Genomic DNA, 21,024 nt, shown 5'->3' with positions numbered 1-21,024 from the left:
CCTCGTGGTAACCAGCCCATTCTAGGGGCTTTAAAGCTCCCTTCTTGGGAGGAGGCTTCGCCTTCTCATCTCAAAGCCACGGCTTCACCTTCCTCTCCAAACAGCACCCCGGAAAAACCTCGCATGGCTGACCTCCTCCTCCTCCTCGCTAACGCAGCACGCCGGACCGATCCAAAAAGGCTTTCGCACCCTGCGCATGCGGGCTCGGCGGCTGCCACCCAGACTCCCGGCCGCCTTCCCCGCCCCGCGCCCGCGGCCGTCCCGAGCACCCTGACAGCTCCACAACCGGCGGACGCAGCCTTGTCTCGTGCTTCCACGTTACCCTATCAGAGATGGGGCGGGGCGATGGCCTCCGCAGCCTATCAGCGCGAACCACGACCCGGCGAGCCCAGTAGAAGAGCGGACAGGAAGAAGGCGATTGGACGGCGGCGGCGCTGGGGGCGTAGCGTCGCCCGGGCCCCGCCCACCGCTGCTTTCCTCGGTGGGCTCCAGCTGCCGCTTAGGCCTGAGCGAGAGCCGACGGCGGGCGGGCGGGCGCAGCTGCTGCCGGAGCGCCAGCGGGGACGTGTGGGCCCCGCACTCCTGTTTCTTCTCCCCGCCGCGCCCTCGGACATGGTGGCCCCCGGCTGTGTGACTAGCCGACTGGGCTCGGTGTTCCCCTTCCTGCTCGTCCTAGTGGACCTGCAGTACGAAGGTAAGCCCGGCCCTGCCCTGCGCTGGCGAGAGGAGCGGGCTCTGGGGCCAGGTCCCCCGGCACTTCCTCGCCATTGCCCGGGCGCGAGTCTCCGGGCGCCCGGGGCGGTGGGCGGCAGCCGGGGCGGCGCGGCTCGGCCGGGGCCTGAGCCCGCCCCTGGGTGGGGGCCGGTGCCTGGTTCCGGGTTCCTTGGGGGAAGAGGTGCCGGGGCCGGCCGGCGCGGGGCGGGAACGGGGGGTTTGGAGTGGAGCCGGGGCCGAAGGGGTCCGAGGAGGCGGGGAGAGCGGGGCCCGGGGAGCGACTTCGGGAGCGTCGTGGGGCGCGCAGACCCGAGCAGCCCTCGGGTCCGGCCTCGCGTGGGACCCTCGCCCGGCGACTGGCGACGCTGTGGGTCCGTGGTACCGGGAGGAGGCGGTCCAGGCAGCCAAGGGGGAGCCTGCTTTCGCCTCGGAGTTCCGCGGGTGGCGGGAGGAAGTGTGCCCGCCGAGGGCAGGGAAGGGACGGTGTTGACTGTTAAAAGGGAGTAACCTCCACGGTATTTATTTATTATTCTGCGTCTTGAATAGCAGTGGGTAGGCTGCTGCGGTGCTGGAATTCATGCACTCGGAGAGCAAGGCGCCAAGTTTGTGGTTTTACAACTCCTGGCCTGGTGTCCTTCGGGTTAGGGCTGGCTTTCCTTTTCCGTGTTTTCTGGGGAGGGGGATCCCCTTAAACAGGTACGAACGTTTCAATTTCACTTAAGTCCTACAGCTTGGGATGTTGGTTACTGTAACCAGAATGTCAAAAATAGAGGGCTGTCTGCCCCATCTTAGATATCAGCGGGAGGAGTAAGAATGAAAGCCCCTACTTTGGTTACTGTGCGAAATAATCGAGTATAATCACATATCAAATGCACTGATCCGTTTTACCTTATGGAGGTAAAACTAAACATTTTAATTGGAGACTTTATATTAGACAGAGGGAGGGAGGAGCTGAAACCAGGAATTGTTTCCGGTAAAATCCCCTCAAAAGTCTAAACTTAAAAAAAAAAAAAAGTAATATTTTCCAATTTTTAAGGCTCATATATGGCAGCGATTTATTTATTTTTATTTTTTGGTTGTTATTGTTTTAGTGCCCCTAGTGACTATATATATATATATATATATATATATATATATATATATATATATTTTGAACCAAAAATCGGAACATGTATGGGGACAAGATTGAGATAGAGAATTTGACAGTGATGCTGCCCCAGAAAATCTAGGGAATTTGAATTTGAATGCCCGGACCACATTAATACGGGTCATGTATCCCAGATCTCTTGGATTTTCTAATGCAAACCCCCCTCCTCCCCAAATGTAGCATTTATGTCCAGTTACCATTGATTTATTTCGGCCACTAAAGAGAAAGTTGCCTATGTTCTGCTTAATGCCAATCATTTTACGTTGCAAAAGGTGCACGCTTTTGTATGATTTGCTTTTCCCACTAGCTCTTGGATTACCTTTTTAGAATTGCTGTTCTGTATATGATTCTATCACTTCATTTACATTCTGTGATACTTTACATAAGAAAAAACGACGCTGGAGAGCTTTTCTGTATAGGAGACCTTGGTGACATTTCTCCAAGGAGTGCCAGAGTGCTGTCTTCTTTAGGAGCATTACCTATGTAAAGTAGCAGGGATTTGGTACAGGCCGTAGGGCAAAAAGGAAAAAGATCGTAAATTTAATGAAGGTCTGCTGTGTGCCAGGCACCTTTCTGTAAGCGATCTCTTATTCATGGAGGTATGCGATATTGTTCCTACTTTACTGACGAGAGAACTGAGTCTCTGAGTTTAAAGAATATGTATAAGGTCACATAGCTATTAACTCTAAGATCTTTAAATTGAACTCAGGTTATTTGACTCTAAAGTTTATCTGTGTACAGGCTGGAGACAGAAGTTAAATGGTTGATAGCATCACGTGGGCCCAATCAAATGTTAAGTGGTGGCAGCTGAGAAAAATCAATTTTTTTGCTTGTTTGCTACCAGTAGTAATGCACAAGAAGGTGATTTCCTGGCATGTTTCATACAGCAGTTCTCAACTTTTTTTTTTTTTTTTAAAGATCTGTTTTCACAATTTACTTATTTCTGCTAAATCTCACCCTAGGATATTTTTCTATTGATTTTTAGAGAGAGTGGAAGGGAGGGAGAGAGACAGAGACAGAGAAATATCGATTTGAGAGAGACACATCGATTGGCACCCTGACCTGGGATCGAGCCTGCAACTAAGTGAGGTACCAGAATTGAACCCGGGACACTTCTGTCCGAGGGCCTATGCTCTATCCCACTGAGCCAAACCATTTGGGGCCAGTTCTCAACTTTGAGTGTGCATCAGGATCTCACCCTGGAGGGCTTTTAAAAACAGAGTTCAGGTCCCCTCTCTAAGAGTTTCTGATTCAGTAGGTCTGGGTGGGAGCTGACATTTTGCATTTCTAAAGAGAAATCACTGATGAGAATCACGGGTATAATAAGTTACATAGAACAGTTAAATTAGGTGTCTTCTATGTACGAGACACTAAGTTTGGTAATGGAACTCAAAAAGAATCTCTGACTTGTGTTAGCAGACTGTTAGCTCCTATTTTCCCAAATAAGATCTTTGTCTGGTACAGGTAGTAGGAAAGAAAGGAAAAAGATCTTAAATTCATTGAAGGTAGGCTGGGTTCAGGAACATCAAAGTCCTGGAAGCATTCAGAGCTGCATGATTCCACTACTGTGCCTGAGGCTTTGGAGAAAGAAGAAATAAAGGAGAGTGGGTTTGAGAGAGTGAATGTGAAACAGAGTTGCATAGGATGGAGAGTGTCACCAATAAGTAGGTTAGTTGGCCTAGTTTTTTCTGATTTAAAAACATTCAACTCCCTCCCCGCCCCGCCTCGTTCATTGTAACTGTGGATGAAAAGGGCCACATACTAAACCTGACAGGCTCAGGTAAGGCCTGCGTGGCAGCCTTGAAAACTCAGAGCCTAAAGTAACCACAAAGGATGGTCTGAAATTAAAACTTTTTAACTAAAAGCAGATTATTGCAGGTTGTCATGTCCTAAGGCAGTATTTTTCCCTAACAAAAAGTCAATCTTTACCTTAATTGAGCCTGTCTATTATTTATTTATTTATTTTTGCATATACAATAGCATGCAGAATGTTAAAGTAATTTTCTTTTTCCAGACCCTTCAGAGGCATAGCTCTGGGAAGACCACAGACTCTCCTCATTGTTATTGTAATGTTAATTGTTGACTGTTAACTAACATGTATTCACCCGTGTAAAAGAAGTGTGTGTGTCATTTTGCTTTCTTTAAAAAAATTTTTTTAAAAATTGATTTCAGAGAGGAAGGGAGAGGGAGACAGAGAGAGAAACATCAGTGATGAGAATCACTGATCAGCTGCCTCCTGCATGTCCCCTACCAGTCCACAACCCAGGCATGTGCTCTGACCAGGAATCGAACCATGACCTCCTGGTTCATGGAGTCCATGCTCAATCACTGAGCAACACCGACAGGCTGTCAATATATTTCATATAACTCATTTACGTCTTCTTCTCTTTTGATTGTATTGTATAAAATAAGGTTCATAACTGCCATTCTCTGGAGCATCTTCTCAATCTGTTAAAATTTTGCTTCCTGGCAATTGTCGACAGTTGAGTTGTCAAATAAACTCACAAAAGTTCTCTACAGGTTTGAATGTTCCATAAGTTGACATGACTCAGAGAAAGAAAATATGTAATATTTTTATGAATTGAAAGTTTTAGCACACCGTTTCAAAAAGACTTTTGAAAGAGGGAAGACCAAAACACTAGATTAGGAATGGAATTTTTGTAGCAGAGAGAAAACTTTAGTAGAATATACTTTAGTATTCTCATGTTACAGATAAGGAAGCTATTTTAATTCTTTGCTAATGGTTCTGTTTGGTGCCTTCAGTAGGAACACAGCCTGGGAATCAAACCTTCTTTTATCTCTTTTTCTTCCTTAACATGCTACCTGGACCCAGTATCTAGACCCAGTTTTCCTCCCCCTCCCCCTTCCCTTTCCCTTTCTTTTCCCCCTTCCCCTTCCTTTCCTCTTTTTTTTTTTTTTTTAAGCTTCATCTGAGGATATGTTTTATTGATTTTAGAAAGAGGAAGGGAGAGAAAGAGAAATATCCATATGTAAGAGAAACCTGGATCAGGTGCCCCCTGCCTTCCCACAACTGACCTAACTAAACCATGTTTTTGTCCATAAGGAAAAGAATAGTTTAAAATGAATAAGTATAAAAGATGGTGATTTTATATGAACATACCTACTAAAAGTGTTTTGTCTTCTCTGAGATTTTCTTGATATTATTTAATACTAGAGGCCTGGTGCACGAAATTCGTACATGGGGGAGGGGGTGTCCCTCAGCCTGGCCTGCACCCTCTCCAATCTGGGACCCCTGTGGGATTGGGCCTAAACCAGTGGGTTTAAACCAGCAGTCGGACATCCCTGTCACAATCCAGGACTGCTAGCTCCTAACTGCTCTTCTGTCTGCCAGTCTGATCACCCCCTAACTGCTCCCCTGCCAGCCTGATTGATGCCTAACTGCTCTCCTGCTGGCCCGATCGCCCCCAATTGCCCTCCCCTGCAGGCCTGGTCATCTCCAATTGCCCTCCCCTGCAGGCCCGGTTGCCCCCAACTGCCCTCCCCTGCCGGCCCGATCACCCCTAACTGCCCTCCCTGGTTGCCCCCAACTGACCTTCCCTGCTGACCTGTTCGCCCCCAACCCTCCCCTGCCAGCCTGTTGCTCACAACTGCCCTCCCCTGCCTGCCATCTTGTAGCGGCCATCTTGTGATGATGTCACACGAGGGCGTGATGCCACCTAGGCTTTTATTATATAGGATGGGAAGAATAAATATAATAGGGAAAATGAATGACTTTCAGTAATTTATATAAACTAAGTATTCTAGCAGATGATCAGGTAACTTCTAGAATTAATTTAAATTCTTTTAATGAGATAGGCTATAGTTAGCAGTAGTGCCAAAGTTCCAATTCACTTGACAGGTTAGCATTGCTGAGTTAGTGCCTAGAAATGAAGTAATTTTAATTCTGTAGGTCAGGGTGAATTGTTCTAAGATAGGATGCCTTGAAGTAATTAGGCTTTATTTCTCCATATGAAGTGAATTAATTGTGGTTAAGTTTACTTTCTATTGCTATAGTTTTCCTTTGATTAATGTCCAGCAATTAATCTTCGTTTATATGGAAATATCATGGGAATCATGTCATCTGCTCTTTAGAACTAACACATTTCAACTACAGATTTTTTTTTTCCTTTATTTTTTTTTTTATTGAGGTATTATATGTGTACATATCTTACCATTACCCCCACATATCTTACCATTACCCCCTACAGATTTATTTTTATTTTGAGATCTTTAGAAAGCTTCTTGAAAAAACGTCTGATGAGTTTCTGTCATTTGGAAATTTGAAATATGGGGAATACTCAATTAGTCAGCACAGGCTTAAACTGTAGTGCTCTTTGGTGAGGTATACGTAGTATGGAACTCACAGTTTTTGTTGTTGAGTTTACAGACCACTTGGGGGTATAAGACATGCTTTGTGAAGCATCCATGTCCTCTTCCCTACTTTCTCAGTATAGATTTAGTGGTTCTGTCTTGAAGTTATTCCATTGCAAACACCCTTTAATTTCCTTGCCCCCCTGTATGCTTTGTTTTATTCACTTGGCAGAATTTGACACTGATTAAATCCAACTTGACCACCAACTTTGTTGTACCTCAGAGCTGAATATGGGGGGAGGAAAATGGAGATAACCTTGCCTACTGGTCTCATTTTAAGCATATAATCTCAATTTCAAATGCATACTTAATACTGCCGACATACCTACAATTCTCTAGTATGTCTATTTTGAATACCAGTATTTCAAACCTTTTCCTCTTTCCTTAAATCTCCAATTTAACCCCCCCCTCCTTTCTTCCTTTACCTCATTCTTTTAGATCTTGCCTTTATTGAGAAAATGAAAGATATCACAGGGCAGTTTTCTTTCTATCACTAAATTCACTAGCCTACTTGTATCTGTTCCTACTCTGCTACTTTTATTTTTCTGTCACCATTTATCCCCTCTACTTTTCTTATATTAACATGGATAAAGCATCTCTGTTCTCCTGGAAAATTCCAATTTCTCTATTTTTGAAAAATATGTTTTTATTGATTTTAGAGAGGTAGGGGGAAGAAGGGAGGGAGGGAGAGAAACATTGATATGACAGAGAAACTCCACTGGTTGTCTCCCACCTGCATTCCAACCAGGGATTGAATCCGCAACTTGGGCATGTGCCCTGACCTGAAATTGAACCTGAGACCTTTGGTGCACAGGATGATGCTCCAACCTACTGAGCCACACTGGCCAGGGTGGCAATAAATAATTTTTAATTGGATGAATAAAGTTGACTATTTGAGCTGTTTTAGCATGGACTCTTCTAAACTTATTGTCCAAGTTGAAATTCCTTGAGTAAGGTATCTCATTACAATATTTATGCCTTCACAGTTCATTAAAGCAAAGACAGATTAATGTCTATTGAAAATGATTAAACCTGGTTACGATAAATTTTATTTTCCTAGTTTACATAGGAAGATTTTAATGCATTTTTCAGATATCATTGTTCAGATGTACATAACTACTCAGCCTTTTCTTTCTTTTACTTTGGCTTTGTAGACTAAACCACTTTTTAGATCTGGGTGATTGGAAAGAGATTCTTAAGGTTTCCAGATCAGTGTATTTTTTTTGAAACTGGTCATTGGTCCTCACTTAACTATGGAATTGCTAAGATAATGAACTTTCTGCTCTGTCTTTCTGTGGCCAGATTCTACTGTTTTCTGTGTTTCTGGCATCTTGCCATCTTGCTTGATCTTTTATACACAGTACTTTGCCATTTTTGCCCATGTTTCTTTCTAGAATGATCTTAACATTCCTCATATTCTGAGTGCTCCAACCTGAATAAGCATCCCTGAGCTTGCTACCGCCTCTGTGAGCTGGCTTCAGCTTGAAACTTAATATTTCTGACCACCAGTTCTTGCCTTTTTCAACCTGTTCTTCCAGTATTGATTGTGACTCTTACCACATCATACTTTTAACCCCTCAATTTAAATTTCTTTATTTTTTGCTCTTCAAAACATGACAGATTCTAATAACTTTAGTGAAAGACCTAGCTACTCCATCACTTTTTCCAACCCTTCCTGTATATTTTGCTGACCTATGGTTATGCTTGTCTAAGGAGAAGCCTATTATTTAATGCTGATTAGAAAATGGCATGATATTTGGTAGCTTTATCTCTCAGAAAATAGGAGACAGCTCTTATTGTCACTGTCTCCCAGGATGTGGCAAAAGAATAAATATTATCCATGGCTCAAAATAGAGTTGAGACATTGCAAAAATAGCCACAATTTACATATTAGTATCTTTATTAGTTTGATTTTATAACTATTATATATCTTAGACTCTGTAATTTTGATGAATTATATATTTAAGTAAGAAGAAAAGTAGTTACATTCATTCAATAAATATTGAGTGCACGTCATTCAAGATACTGAACTAGGTGATGTAAGGAAGAAAAGATAGATTCTCACACTTGGTTTTGGTCTGAGAGTTGAGAGGTTGAGGGGCTGGGCATTGTGAGAGGCAGGCAAACTGTAAAGATCAATATATTGCGACAGTGTTATTGCAAAGTGAAGCCATGTACTTGTGAGTGTGGGGATGCAAAGTATAGTAGGAACATAGAAGGGACTTTTTCTTACCATCTCACTAACGTACTTTGGGAAGGTTTTACAAAAGGAGTCAGCATTTGAGGGCAGGATCCTGATGGAGAAGTAGAAATTTTCCTGGTGGGCAAGTGGGAACCTTTTCATGAAACTCCCAAGTGCAGAGGTATGTGGTGTGAGCACATAGTATGTTCACAGAAATACAACCAGTTCATTATGATATGGGAATATAAAGTAAGAGGTGGAGGAATGAGAGATTATAAGGTTGGACCTACATCATGGGATCTGATTATGAAGGGTCTTGTTTGCCTTTAGATCTGAAGGGATTTAGTTTAAACCTAGCCAGTGATGTGAAATTACTGAAGAATTTTTATTAGGAGTGTATTTTGGAAGGATTGGCAGTTGCATGGGGGCTAGATTTGGAGGAAGAAGGTGAGGGAAGATCCCTGTGGGAGTACACTGTGTTGAGCGTCTGCCCCCTGGTGGTCAGTGTGCGTCATAATGACCGCTCCTTCCCATGTTGGGTTGATTTGCATATTAGCCTTTTATTATATAGGATACTGTTTATGGATATTCTTTAAGAATTTTCAATTGCAAGTGATTATTTAATCAGCAACATCTTTAACAAAACACATTCCTAAGTCTACTTTGTTAAATTTTTATTATATTAGTAGTGCGTGAATACATTCTTAATGGAAAAAGTTGGACAATACAGAAATACATGTTGTATTTTCTTTTAAAAGCATAAATGAAATCAGAATATAGTGTATACTATAATGCAACTTGTTATCTTTAGTTCACACCACTACAGTTTTTTCCATTCTTGCCTGCCTCCAATATCTTTTCCACACTACCCCCTAAAGTGATATTTAAAAAAAATATATATATCCCCATTGATTTCAGAGAGGGAGGAAGGGAGAAGAAGAGAGACACAGAAACATCAGTGATGAGAGAGAATAACTGATCGGCAAACCCCCTACTGGGGACTGAGCCTGCATCCTGGGCATGCACCCCGACCTGGAATCAAACTGTGACCTCCTGGTTCATAGGTTGACAGTCACTGAGCCACACCGCCAGCCTAAAGTGATCTTTTTAAAATGTAAATCAGGTAGTCAGTTCCTGGCTAAATGACTTCCATTCTAATGACTTCTCTTAGCACTTAGAAATAAAATAGAAATTTCTTACTGTGGCCTTCAAGGCCCAATGTGATCTGTCTTGCCTACATCCTTTATCCTTCTTCACATGCTGGAGCCTACTTTGGATTGGTTGAAGTGGAGCTTGGTCCTACCTAAGCCCTTTGCACTTGTTTTGTACTCCTTGGGAGCCTAGTAATGTTTTGGCATCTGGAGGCTTCTTGTCATTCAAAATCCCCCTACTCCCTTATGTTTTAATACAAACACTATCTTCTCAGGGATTATAGCCCCTTTGTCTTAAGGACTCTTCCTCTTTTCTTCTGGCAGTTTATCATGGCTCTTAGAAATTATCTTGTTTATCTTTTTCTTCATTGGTAGAGCAGCCAGTGCATAAATACTTGGTTTTGTTTTTGTTTTTTCCTTTTAATGAATGTTGCACCCTTTTAACTCTGTAAGAATGTCAATTATATTCATTTTTAGAATTTTTTTCTATTTGCTCCACTAAATTTTTCCCCCTTAATTTTCTTACTGAGAGTTGAGTGTTGGTTTTCTTTAATTGATTTTCTAGAGAGAAAGGAAGGGAGAGGGGTAGAGAGAGAGAGAAACATTGATGTGAGAGGGGTTGGCTGCCTCCTGCATAACCCCTACTGGGTATGGAGCCCACAACCCGGGCATGTGCCCTGACTAAGAATTGAACCTGCACCCTTTTGGAGAACCATATCGACCAGGGCTGGTGTTAGTTTTTAAAGGTTGATTTAATGTTCTGTCTTTATATTTCAGAATTGCTCAATGCCAATCTTTGCTGATTGTAGCAGAAGGTTGATTGCCAGGCTGGACGCTGGGACATACCCAGGGCCCCTTCCTTTTTCGTGTATCAATCAGAGTTGGAGCACTTAAAGAACTGCAGCCACCTCCATGGCCTGCTTTCCCTGGGAAGGGTTCCTGGATGTGGTTTGCCCACCAGTTCAATCCTGTCCTTTTTATGTGTTTTTTTTTTTTAATTTTTAAAATCTTAATTTTGAGAGGATTACAGATGTCCCCCTTTTTTCTCTAATGTAATGCTAGCAAGCAGCCTATCTTTCTCCAGAGTCAATTATGAGACTCCTGCAGGCTGAGGAGTTCTCATAAATGGCTAAAGCCTTTGGGAATCTCTTCATTGACTCTTTGGAAGAGACTAACCTATTCATCTCTTCCTATGGCCACAGTTTTATATATTAGTATGTATTTACTAACATTTGTTAAATGAAGCACATTCATTTCTACAGTCTTCATTATGAAAAGCAGGTTATATTTCTGGATATGGTATGGAGTTGGGTGGAACTACAGGTGATTTTCACTCTATGAATATAATCAGTTTCTAAATTTATATTGTATAGTGAATTTTCAGAGTAGGAGCCTATATCCTCATTTTAAATGAGAAAAAGAAAAGGCTTTCCCAGCTCATTGAAAACACCCAACCAGTTTCTCCATATGTTACTCATATTCTTAAATACCCTAGCTCTCTTTACATTGTTGCCCAAAACAAATAGGGCTCTGCAGGACCCTAACTTTTTGAGGCCATCAAGTTAAGGTTTCCTCTCGCCTTCCCTCCTTGTTTTTCCTTTTTCCTTGGAGGGGGGTCCAAAAGGCAGCCCAGGTAATAAGACACTACACAGAAACTTCAGACTAGGAATACTAAAAGCCAAAAAAGCTACTTTGTTTAGTAGGGCATTTAGCAAGATAAAGTGAATTTTGTTCAGCTTTTTGCTTGTATTAGATGAAATAAGAATTCAGTTGCTTTTGATGACTAGAATGGCAAGCAGTTGCTCAAATAGTTGCACTGAGTATCCTCTTGGACTCATGCTCTTTCTTCACTTGACCTCCATATCCAGTCAGTACAAGCCAGGTGGTCTTCTTTCTGTCTGACATTTCTTTAAACAGTCTATTTTTCTCTATTTCCACCACTACTACACAGTCAAGTCACCATAATGTCATTTGGATAATTGTAACAGATACTTTATTGGCTTTTGCCTTCTCTATTGGCTATTTACTGTAATCACCTAGCACTTAACTAGTAAGTGACCCACTCCAGAATAATTAAATTATGATGGAGAGGAGAGCTATTGCAATACTTGGCTTTAATGTCTTTGAAAACCTCATTAATTTTTTGACTACTGGGCATTTAAATATGATGTTCTTTGCATTTGGAATGTTGGTTTCCCTCTTCAGCCTTTTCACATAGAAATATTCTTCCCATTTTTCCTTCAGGCTTCAGGTGAGACCTCAGGAAAACTCCTGTCACCTCAGAAGCATTGTCCGAGAAGTTTCTGTGATAATGGGAAATGTTCTGAATAATCTGTACTGATCCATGTACTAGCCATTAGCTATGCAGTACTTAAACTGTGACTGATGTGACTGAGACATTGAATTTTAAATTGTATTTAATTTTGGCTATACGTGTTTGGTACCTTAACTTGTGTCCTCACAGCACCTTGTGTGTGTTTCCCCCATCATAATACTGATTTTATTGTATATTTTCCCAACATTTTATTACTAAAAGTTTTGCGGGCTGAAAGAATTTTATAGTATACACTATTCATCACCTAGATTCTACCATTAATATAATTACTATAATTGACTTTAACACATATCCATCTGAGTATTTCTCGATCCATCCATTATTTTTTCTAAAAAAGTACATTTAAAAATCACATCAGTACACATGTCCCTAACTACTTTAACATACATATCATAAACAGCTGTTTTGGGTGTAAAATTTACATACATAATAAAATGTCCTTTTTTTTTTTTGGTTAATACTCACCCAAGGATCTTTTTTTCCATTGATTTTTAGAGAGAGTGAAAGGGAGGCAGGGAGGGGGAGAGACACAGAGAGGAACAGAGAGAGAGAGTAAGAGAAACATTGATGTAAGAGAGGCACATTGATTGGTTGCCTTCCTGTAACCCAGGTACGTGCCCTTGACTGGGAATCGAACTCATGACCCTTCAGTGTGAGGGCTGATGCACTAACCTCTCAGCAACACTGGCTAGAGCAATGTCCATATTTTAAGTTGCATTTGCTGAATTTTGATAACTACATATACCTGTGTAACACATACCTCTATCAAGATGAGAATATTATTGAACCCCCAGAAAGTTCTCTTCTGCCCCTTCACAGTCTATCCTTCCACTTTTCCAAGTGATTACTGCTCTTATTTTTTCCCCTACAATGTCCCCGTAGCATCATAGCTTTCATCCTGTTCATTGTAAAAGAAAGATACTTTGGCTACTGAGTTTTCATATGCACCCTTCTACACACATTTCAACTCCACTACAATGAAACGACTGTATTTCCTACCTAGCAAGATACAACTATTCTTATAAGTGAAGAAATTCCCACCTGTACCCCAATTGAAAAGACACAGTTCTAAGTCCTTATGTCCATAACTGGCTATATAAATTACTATTATCTTATTACTATCCCACTTAGCATTTAGCTACATAAAGACTAAATTGTAAAGTTAATTTCAACAATTGTATATAAAGTAAAAATGCAAACTAGAGAAAATATGGTCAATACAGTTGATTCTGTATAGTTATTGTGGTAGTTATGTTCTGTGAAGTCATTACTACACTGAATAGTATCCTGTAAGCCTCAGGTCACTACATTTTTGTCAACAGATCAAAACTTTAACTTGTTTTATGTTTAAAAATATTTAATATATATCGTTGATTTATCAACATTGAACTCATGGCCAACAGCATTATCATTCATGTCTGAATGAAACTTTTCTAGCACATATTTTCTATGAAAGAGTACATCACAACCTCTTTCACTTAGAAACACTAGACAGCACTATACTTGGGGGCCATTTTAACAGTGAACAAAAAGTACGAAAATGTGAAAACCACTATCCTAAATATACCATAAAAAGGTCACTTATTTATAACTCAGAACAGAAAGAAGGCAAAGTATCGCCTTACTTGACTTGGGAATTTGTACTACAAGTGACTCAAGTTTTTCATCATTCTGCACATGCACATGTCCGTGAATGACTGCCAAGGTGCCCCAAGTATTAATTTTAGGGTTATAGTTGAATTTTAGGGGGTTACAAATGAATTATTATTGGGCACATTCACAAATACAGCATCTGTGAATTGTGAGGATTGACTGTATTTGCAAATAAATAACGTGTATAACAAGCAAAGAGAAAATATACAAAGCTACTGCAGTCTTTGTGTCTGGTAATGAGGTTGTTGATACGTATAGCTTTCTTTTTCACTGCTCTTCCATACTTCTGCTCTCAGCTACTCTGGCTTCTTTACTTGATGGTGTGACCAAAACTTTTATTCCTGAGAGATCATAGTGCTAAATTGTTCTGTTTTCTGTAGTTTTCTTTAACCTTTGGTATTGGAAGTACTTAAGACCTAGAGCAGTGGTTCTAACCTTTCTAATGCCGCGACCCTTTAATACAGTTCCTCATGTGGTGACCCCCAACCATAAAATTATTTTCGTTGCTACTTCATAACTGTAATTTTGCTACTGTTATGAATCATAATGTAAATACCTGTGTTTTCCAATGGTCTTAGGCTCTACAGCAGCGGTTCTCAACCTGTGGGCCACAGGTTGAGAACTGCTAGCAGAATCGCCTAAGACCATCGGAAAACACAGATATTTACATTACGATTCATTAGCAGTAGCAAAATTACAGTTACGAAGTAGCAACGAAAATAATTTTATGGTTGGGGGTCACCACAATATGAGGAACTGTATTAAAGGGTCGCGGCATTAGAAAGGTTGAGAACCACTGCCCTAGAGAATCCTCTGGGTAACCACCACTGTGTAGCGGCAAGAAAGGTCTTTAGTAGTTGACATTTAAAAAACATGTTTTTGTTTTTTTTTGCCTGTCGGTTTTAGTGCCATAATGGGTACAAAATGGCAAGGTGGCATTCTAATTTTCCAATCATTGGAACCATTGTATATCCTCTGTGGAAGCATTTACCCTTTGGGGAGCAAGAACTCCAAAGCATCAGAGCTCACGTTGCCAGGACTGGAAGCAAACATTGTACAAGTGGATTATTAGGTGTAATAATAAAAGGAGTCACTCCCACTTCTGCTTCTTGATTCCTGTATTATGGCTATGGGGGGGGCGGGGGGGGTGGAGATAGCACCATCTGATGGTCTGTCACCGAAAGTGTAACCTGTAGCCTTCAAAATAGTTTTTTAGGTTTTTGTCTCCCAACTAGTGCTGCCATTCCTCTTTTCAAATGGGCATGCTGCTTCTGGGTGAAGGAGCATGTTGTAAGACCGATTCTATGGGCATGAGCAAATTGCTGCACCTTCTTTGCTGGGAAATGAGTAAATGTGTTTATTGATTAGATACACAGCTATATGGAATGCCATGATGATGAGTCTATCCATGGTGGTGCTGGCAGAAGTGTTACAGGAAAATCCATATGCTGAATATGTGAAGGTGATCCATATGGAAGAGAGCCAGTATAATCAATCTGCTACCAGGTGGCTGGCTTGTCCCCCCACCTTCACCCCTATGGTGCTGTATTGGGAACTCAAGTTTGTTCTCTAGTGTTGTCAGATTAGGTACTCAGTCAGCCAGATTAGCATTGGTAAAGAGTAGCTGTGTTTTTTGAGCCCATTCATATCCTCTATCCCTGCTGCCATGGCCACTTTGTTCATGGGTCCGTTGCATAGGCACCGGTATCATGGGGAAGGAAGTTGACTGATATCCACAAAGTCATTTTATACCTGATTGTTAAGATTCTCCTCAGTAGTTGATGCATTTATAGTTGATGTGCTCACCTGGTCTATAGTGGTGAAGTGGTACTACTTAAGCTTCAGCTACTTCAGGATCCCATCATCCCCATTGAAATCAGAAAGCCAATCTCAATGGTGGCATCCCCTATACCAGTGATGGCGAACCTATGACACGCGTGTCAGCACTGACACGCATAGCCATTTCTGATGACACGCGGCCGCTGAGGCGGCCGCATGCCGAGGATGAAACATTTGCTGCTCCTGAGGATGAAACATTTGCGAAATAATGTTTTTTCCTCAAAGTGACATACTACCCGAGTTATGCTTAGTTTTTTGGCGAAGTTTGCACACCAAGCTCAAAAGGTTGCCCATCACTGCCCTAAACTCATACTGTCCTACAAAGGAGAGTGACCACAGAGCTTTGAAAAGGTTGCAGTTGGTATACTAATATATTTCTGAACACATTAGTAAATGGAGTGTCTGCTGGGCTCTGTTTGGAACATAAGTGGGAGGTTGGTGTGTAAATGATAAATCCAGTCTAACTTTCCTGTCTCGTAAAGGTTTTGAATCTCTCCTTATTGTGCTAAGAAACTCTCTGGAATCTTAGTTTTATGAAAGCATAGGTCATTGTTGGGTCCAATTTGAGTCAGCCAACCAAGTAAGTTTTAGAGCTACCTTCATCTGCATGAGCTAATATAATTAAATCTGGGATTTCCAGTACAGGAGTCTGCAAATCTTTTCTGTAAAGGGTCAGATAGTAAATATTTTAGTTTTTATGGGCCATATGGTTTTTGTCAAAATTCCTCTACCTTGCCATTATAGCATGAAAGCCATAGAAAATGTGAGATGAAAGAGCATGGCTGTGTTCCAGTAAAATTTTATTTACAGTAACAGTTTGCTGACCTCTGCTATAGTAAGTGTGCACATATCAGTGAATTAGACCAGATATAGTGTTATATTTCACCCTGCTTGGTTTAACACCTTTAGAATCCACTTCCACACATGTTCCAAGGGTTTCTGTTAGTTTATCATGAAAGTCTTACAGTTCTTTTGCTGTATGATCTATTTCCTTTGGTCATAGTGTATACCTGTTTAGTGACATTGGGAGTGGTTAGGGTAGGCTTTAATGAAAATGGATATCCCCTTTCATGGTATTTGCCCTAGGTAAGGTTATGCTAGCAATTTTAAGCGGTGGAAGGCTAGTCTTCTCTGATATGGGAGAGTGAGCTACTTCTGGTAAGGGAGGCTCAGAAGGGGTTTAAGTTGGTTAGTTTCATCTGGGTCAAACTAAATGTCTTCATTCTAAGTTTTAGAATTCCATTGTTTACTAATGCATGTCCTAAATTTCAGAGGAGAAACTGGGTGAAACTGTAAATTCAACTATTGTTTTAATTTAACAACCCTCAAAAGTAAACTTTTTGTTTTATTTTCAGTTGAGTTAGCTCTGTGGTTTCAAAAAATAAGAGATTGTTTTAGAGCTGCTATGGCGCTCTTAGAGAATTGAGCTGAGAGTTAGACCTGAGCTTGTTGTTTTTGTTTTTTTTCCTAAGTGACCTAGTGTACTCAGAAGAATCTTCCCCCACATCACAATTCTTTATGGTCTAGAGCAGCAGACATTTGGGTTTCCAAGGCATGTGCCTCAGTTAGCACTTGCTCACTGCAAACCACAGTGATATCTTGATTAATTTTTATTCCAAGACCTGCAATGGATTGCTAATAATGTTTCTCATTGTCAAGGAGCTCACGACTGCACTTACTAGTAAGCTCAGGGCATGACCAAAACAATTGTCAAATTCCATCTTTGTGAGTCTGTCTCCTGGGACCACTCCTATTACCAATGTGTATAAGTCTGTGTTGTCTCAGGGGACAGAAACCACATAGTAATTTAAAAGGGGAAGTTTAATATAAAGAATTGTTAAGTTGTGAAAGGAGAGTAACTATAAACATGTAAATTAGGGAACTCTAAAGGATATTCTTACAATTGGCTGGGGTTCAGATCTCATTGAAGAAGGTATAGCTGCAACCTGAGTTTGCTGGTAGAACAGTTTGCTGAGTGGCTGGGGCAAGAGCTGGTCCACAGTATCTGGGCAGGCAGGAAGCAACCCTCTCAAGTATACTAGTAGGTGAGCCCAGGTTGGTTAGCTGTGTGCATGGGGAGTCAGGATGCTGTTGTGGGTATGAAGCCTCGAGTGCATGGTGTCCTTATAGGGAGGTGGTGTCTGACCAAGGCTGCCAGATTGCTGAGGGACTGGATCCCTGGGCATATAGCCATAAGGCAGTGTACCACTGGATGTCCTTCCCATGCGTACCATGAAGCAGGAGCCAGAAAAAAGTAAAGGCAGTAAGGGGAACCAGAAGGTGTCCTTGCAATGCCCCTTCAGTGCCCTTTTCTAACAAAGTGTAACATTGTGCTTTATAAAGAAATGCTTAAAAAGTCATTTTTTTACAGCCAAGTACTAAAAGATGAATTCAAAGCAGAGGGGCAGCACATTATTATAATAATTGGCTTTGCCAGGCAGATCATGTTATTCTACTCACAATTCCTCAGTAGCTCCCCGTTTTACCCAGAGTGAAACCGAAGCCAGACATAGACCCTCTACTTTGACTTCATGTTATACTATGTTCTCCCCTGTTGGCTGTGTGGTAGCCATTCTGGCCTTCCTGCTGTTTCTGACACATGACCTGGTTCTTCTTGAAAAGCTCTTTACATAGATACTTGCATGTTGACTTCCTTACTTCCTTCAATTAAATCTTTGTTCAAATGTCAGCTTCTCAGTGAAGCACACCATTCACCACCTCATGTAAAACTGGAAGCCCCGCACTGCTGACCCCCATCACACAGTTCTGCTTTTTCCATAGTACTTTTCCCTAACGTGCTGTGTAATTTACTTCTTATGTCTGTTTCCTCCTTTAATGCCAAGCACTATGAGTGGCGCATTTTTTTCGTTTGCTTTGCACTTATCTCAAATACTTAGAATAGTGCCTGGTACATTGCAGGTGCTCAGCAAATACTTGAATATTATAGTGGTCTCAATATTCATTAAAGTGAGAGTCTAGTTTAACAAAGCAGTTGTAATTTCGTTGTTCAATATAGATTTACTACTACTGTGTTGTATAGTTTCCCTTATATTTTGTAGACTGGTTGCATTCTTTTCATTGACTAGGTTAATATGGTATATTTTTGGGTTGCTTATACTCTATAAAATGAAGCATGCTTGTGCCTCATTGTTACTTTCTTTGGGTCACTTTTCAGCTCCTTTTACTTTTCTCATCTGATAAATTTCTGAGACAGATAATTATAGCTTTAACATTTTATTCTTTAGAATTAAATCTTGGTCCATTGATAATTAACTTATTTTTTAATTTGTTTTTAGGTGCCGAATGTGGAGTGAATGCAGATGTTGAGAAACATCTTGAATTGGGGAAGAAATTGCTTGCCGCTGGACAGCTGGCTGATGCGTTATCACAATTTCATGCTGCAGTAGGTATGTATCTTGGAAGTAAAAAACTCAGTGGCCATCTTAGTAAATTTTAATTAATAGCTGTTTTTTAGAATAACATTTAAATTAAACATTATTTAATGCTTAAATATAACACTTAAAAATATTTGCAGAATTTTCAGTGAAATAGATTAGTAAAATAAGTGCATAACACTTGAATGCATGTGTATTTAGCATGAGAGAACGTTCCAGGTAGTAACTGAGATTTGCTACAATAAATACCAAGAATAATTCAAGATAATTTTGATAGGAAACCTTTTTCAATGCATTACACAATTTTCTGCCTCTTAAAATATTTTACTAAATACAATTTAATTTTCTTGATGACTTGAGATAATCAATCTAATAGTTACTTTTCTGGTGATTTGAACTGTCTTAAGTGCTGTAGCATGGTAATTAAAAAATATTCAGTTATTGTCTTAGATAAAGCATGTCTTAAAAAATAATTGATTCTTCCTACAACCTCAGAAAGTTATGCTTTCTACCTATTTTATACTTTATGATTTGCATTCTTTTTTATTTTTTTAAATCCTCACCTGAGGATATTTTTCCATTGATTTTTAGAAAGAGGGAAAGACAGAGAAATATCGATGTGAGAGAAACACATTGATTGGTTGCCTCCTGCATGCACCCTGACCAGGGCCCAGGCCGGGGAGGAGCCTGCCACTGAGGTATGTGCCCCTGACTAGAATCGAACCCAGGATCCTTTGGTTTGCAGGCTGACGCTCTATCCAGTGAGCCAAACAGGCTAGGGCTATTATTTGCAATCTTTAATCCCACAATTAATGGAAGCATTATGGGCCATGGTCGGTCGGTCGGTCGGTCGGTCGGTCGGTCGGTCGGTCTATCTATCTATCTATCTATCTATCTATCTATCTATCTATCTATCTATCATCTCTCTATCTATCTAAATAAAAGCCTAAGCGACCATTTGACTCTTCAACTGCTAGCTATGAAGCGCACTGACCACCAGGGGGCAGACACTCAATGCACAGGCATGGAAACATGGAATAGACTGATGAATCTCAGAGGGAAGGGGGGAGGGCAGGAAGAGATTAACCAAAGATCTTATATGCATACTAGAGGCCTGGTGCATGGATTTGTGCACCTCGGCCTGGCCTGCAGGGATCGGGCCGAAACCAGCAGTCCGACATCCCCCGAGGGGTTCCAGATTACGAGAGGATGCAGGCCAGGCTGAGGGACCTCCACTGGTGCCCGGATCCGTGCACTGAGCCTCTTGTTAAAATAATTTAAAATGACTCCCTAGTTTTCTTTTTCTTTTTTCAATATATTTTTATTGATTTCAGAGAGGAAGGAAGAGGGAGAGAGAGATAGAAGCATCAATGATGAGAGAGAATCATTGATTGGCTGCCTCCTGCACGCCCCCCACTGGGGATTGAGCCCGCAACCCGGGCATGTGCCCTTGATCAGAATCGAACTTGGGACCCTTCAGTCCTCAGGCCGATGCTCTATCCACTGAGCCAAACTAGCTAGGGCTCCCTAGTTTTCTTTAGCATTACTGCCATTCAAGAATCCTTGAGCTGGCTCTTCCCCAAAATACCCAATAAAATATTATTGTTTTCACTGAAAGATGTAAACTTGTAAAACTAAAGTAATTTTTTGTGAAATTCAGTAAAGAGAAAAAGTAAAACACTGGTTGCATACAGAATTCGAATAGCTATGTCACTTGGTTCATAATTTGATGAGTAGCAATGGTACAAATGTCATAATTTCTGAGGAAGACCTATGTGGTTTGAGACATTCATCATTTTAGTTTATGTATGACACTGTTGTTCATAACTAACTATAGAAAATAGAGTTTAAATTATATATGATGACAATATATAGCAGATAGTGATAGGGTGATGTGGTGTCATGGCCTACTGAATCTCTTAGGAGATATGTGTTTATCAGAAAAGAAGTGTAGATCCTCTTGCAGTTGTCTCATTTATCAAACATAACGTTTAGTATGGCCACGTTGACTGCTTCAGGTAACCCAGTGATTTGGTGAGAGCCTTTAGCTAACAGTGAATTGTTCTAGACCAGTGATGGCGAACCTATGACACGCGTGTCAGCACTGACACGCGTAGCCATTTCTGATGACACGCGGCCGCATGTCGAGGATGAAACATTTGCTGCTCCTGAGGATGAAACATTTGCGACTAGAGTCTTGGAGTTAGTTTTTTCCTCAAAGTGACACACTACCCGAG

General features: G+C 41.0%; 1 protein-coding gene across 1 annotated transcript in view; it reads left to right on the top strand.

Annotated features, from left to right (window-relative positions):
* Window positions 1-457: 457 nt before the first annotated feature.
* Window positions 458-21,024, top strand: part of DNAJC3 (DnaJ heat shock protein family (Hsp40) member C3) — a 75,756-nt gene continuing 55,189 nt past the window's right edge. Inside the window, exons 1-2 of the mRNA XM_079778743.1 lie at window positions 458-694; window positions 18,689-18,799. Of these exons, the coding sequence (XP_079634869.1) occupies window positions 613-694; window positions 18,689-18,799 (193 nt within the window). The 5' untranslated portion in view covers window positions 458-612. The remainder of the gene's footprint in view (window positions 695-18,688; window positions 18,800-21,024) is intronic.

This window comes from Cnephaeus nilssonii (genome assembly GCF_951640355.1).
Source record: "Cnephaeus nilssonii genome assembly, chromosome: 8".
Lineage (NCBI taxonomy): Eukaryota > Metazoa > Chordata > Mammalia > Chiroptera > Vespertilionidae > Cnephaeus > Cnephaeus nilssonii.
This window is presented reverse-complemented; position numbering and strand designations above follow the sequence as displayed.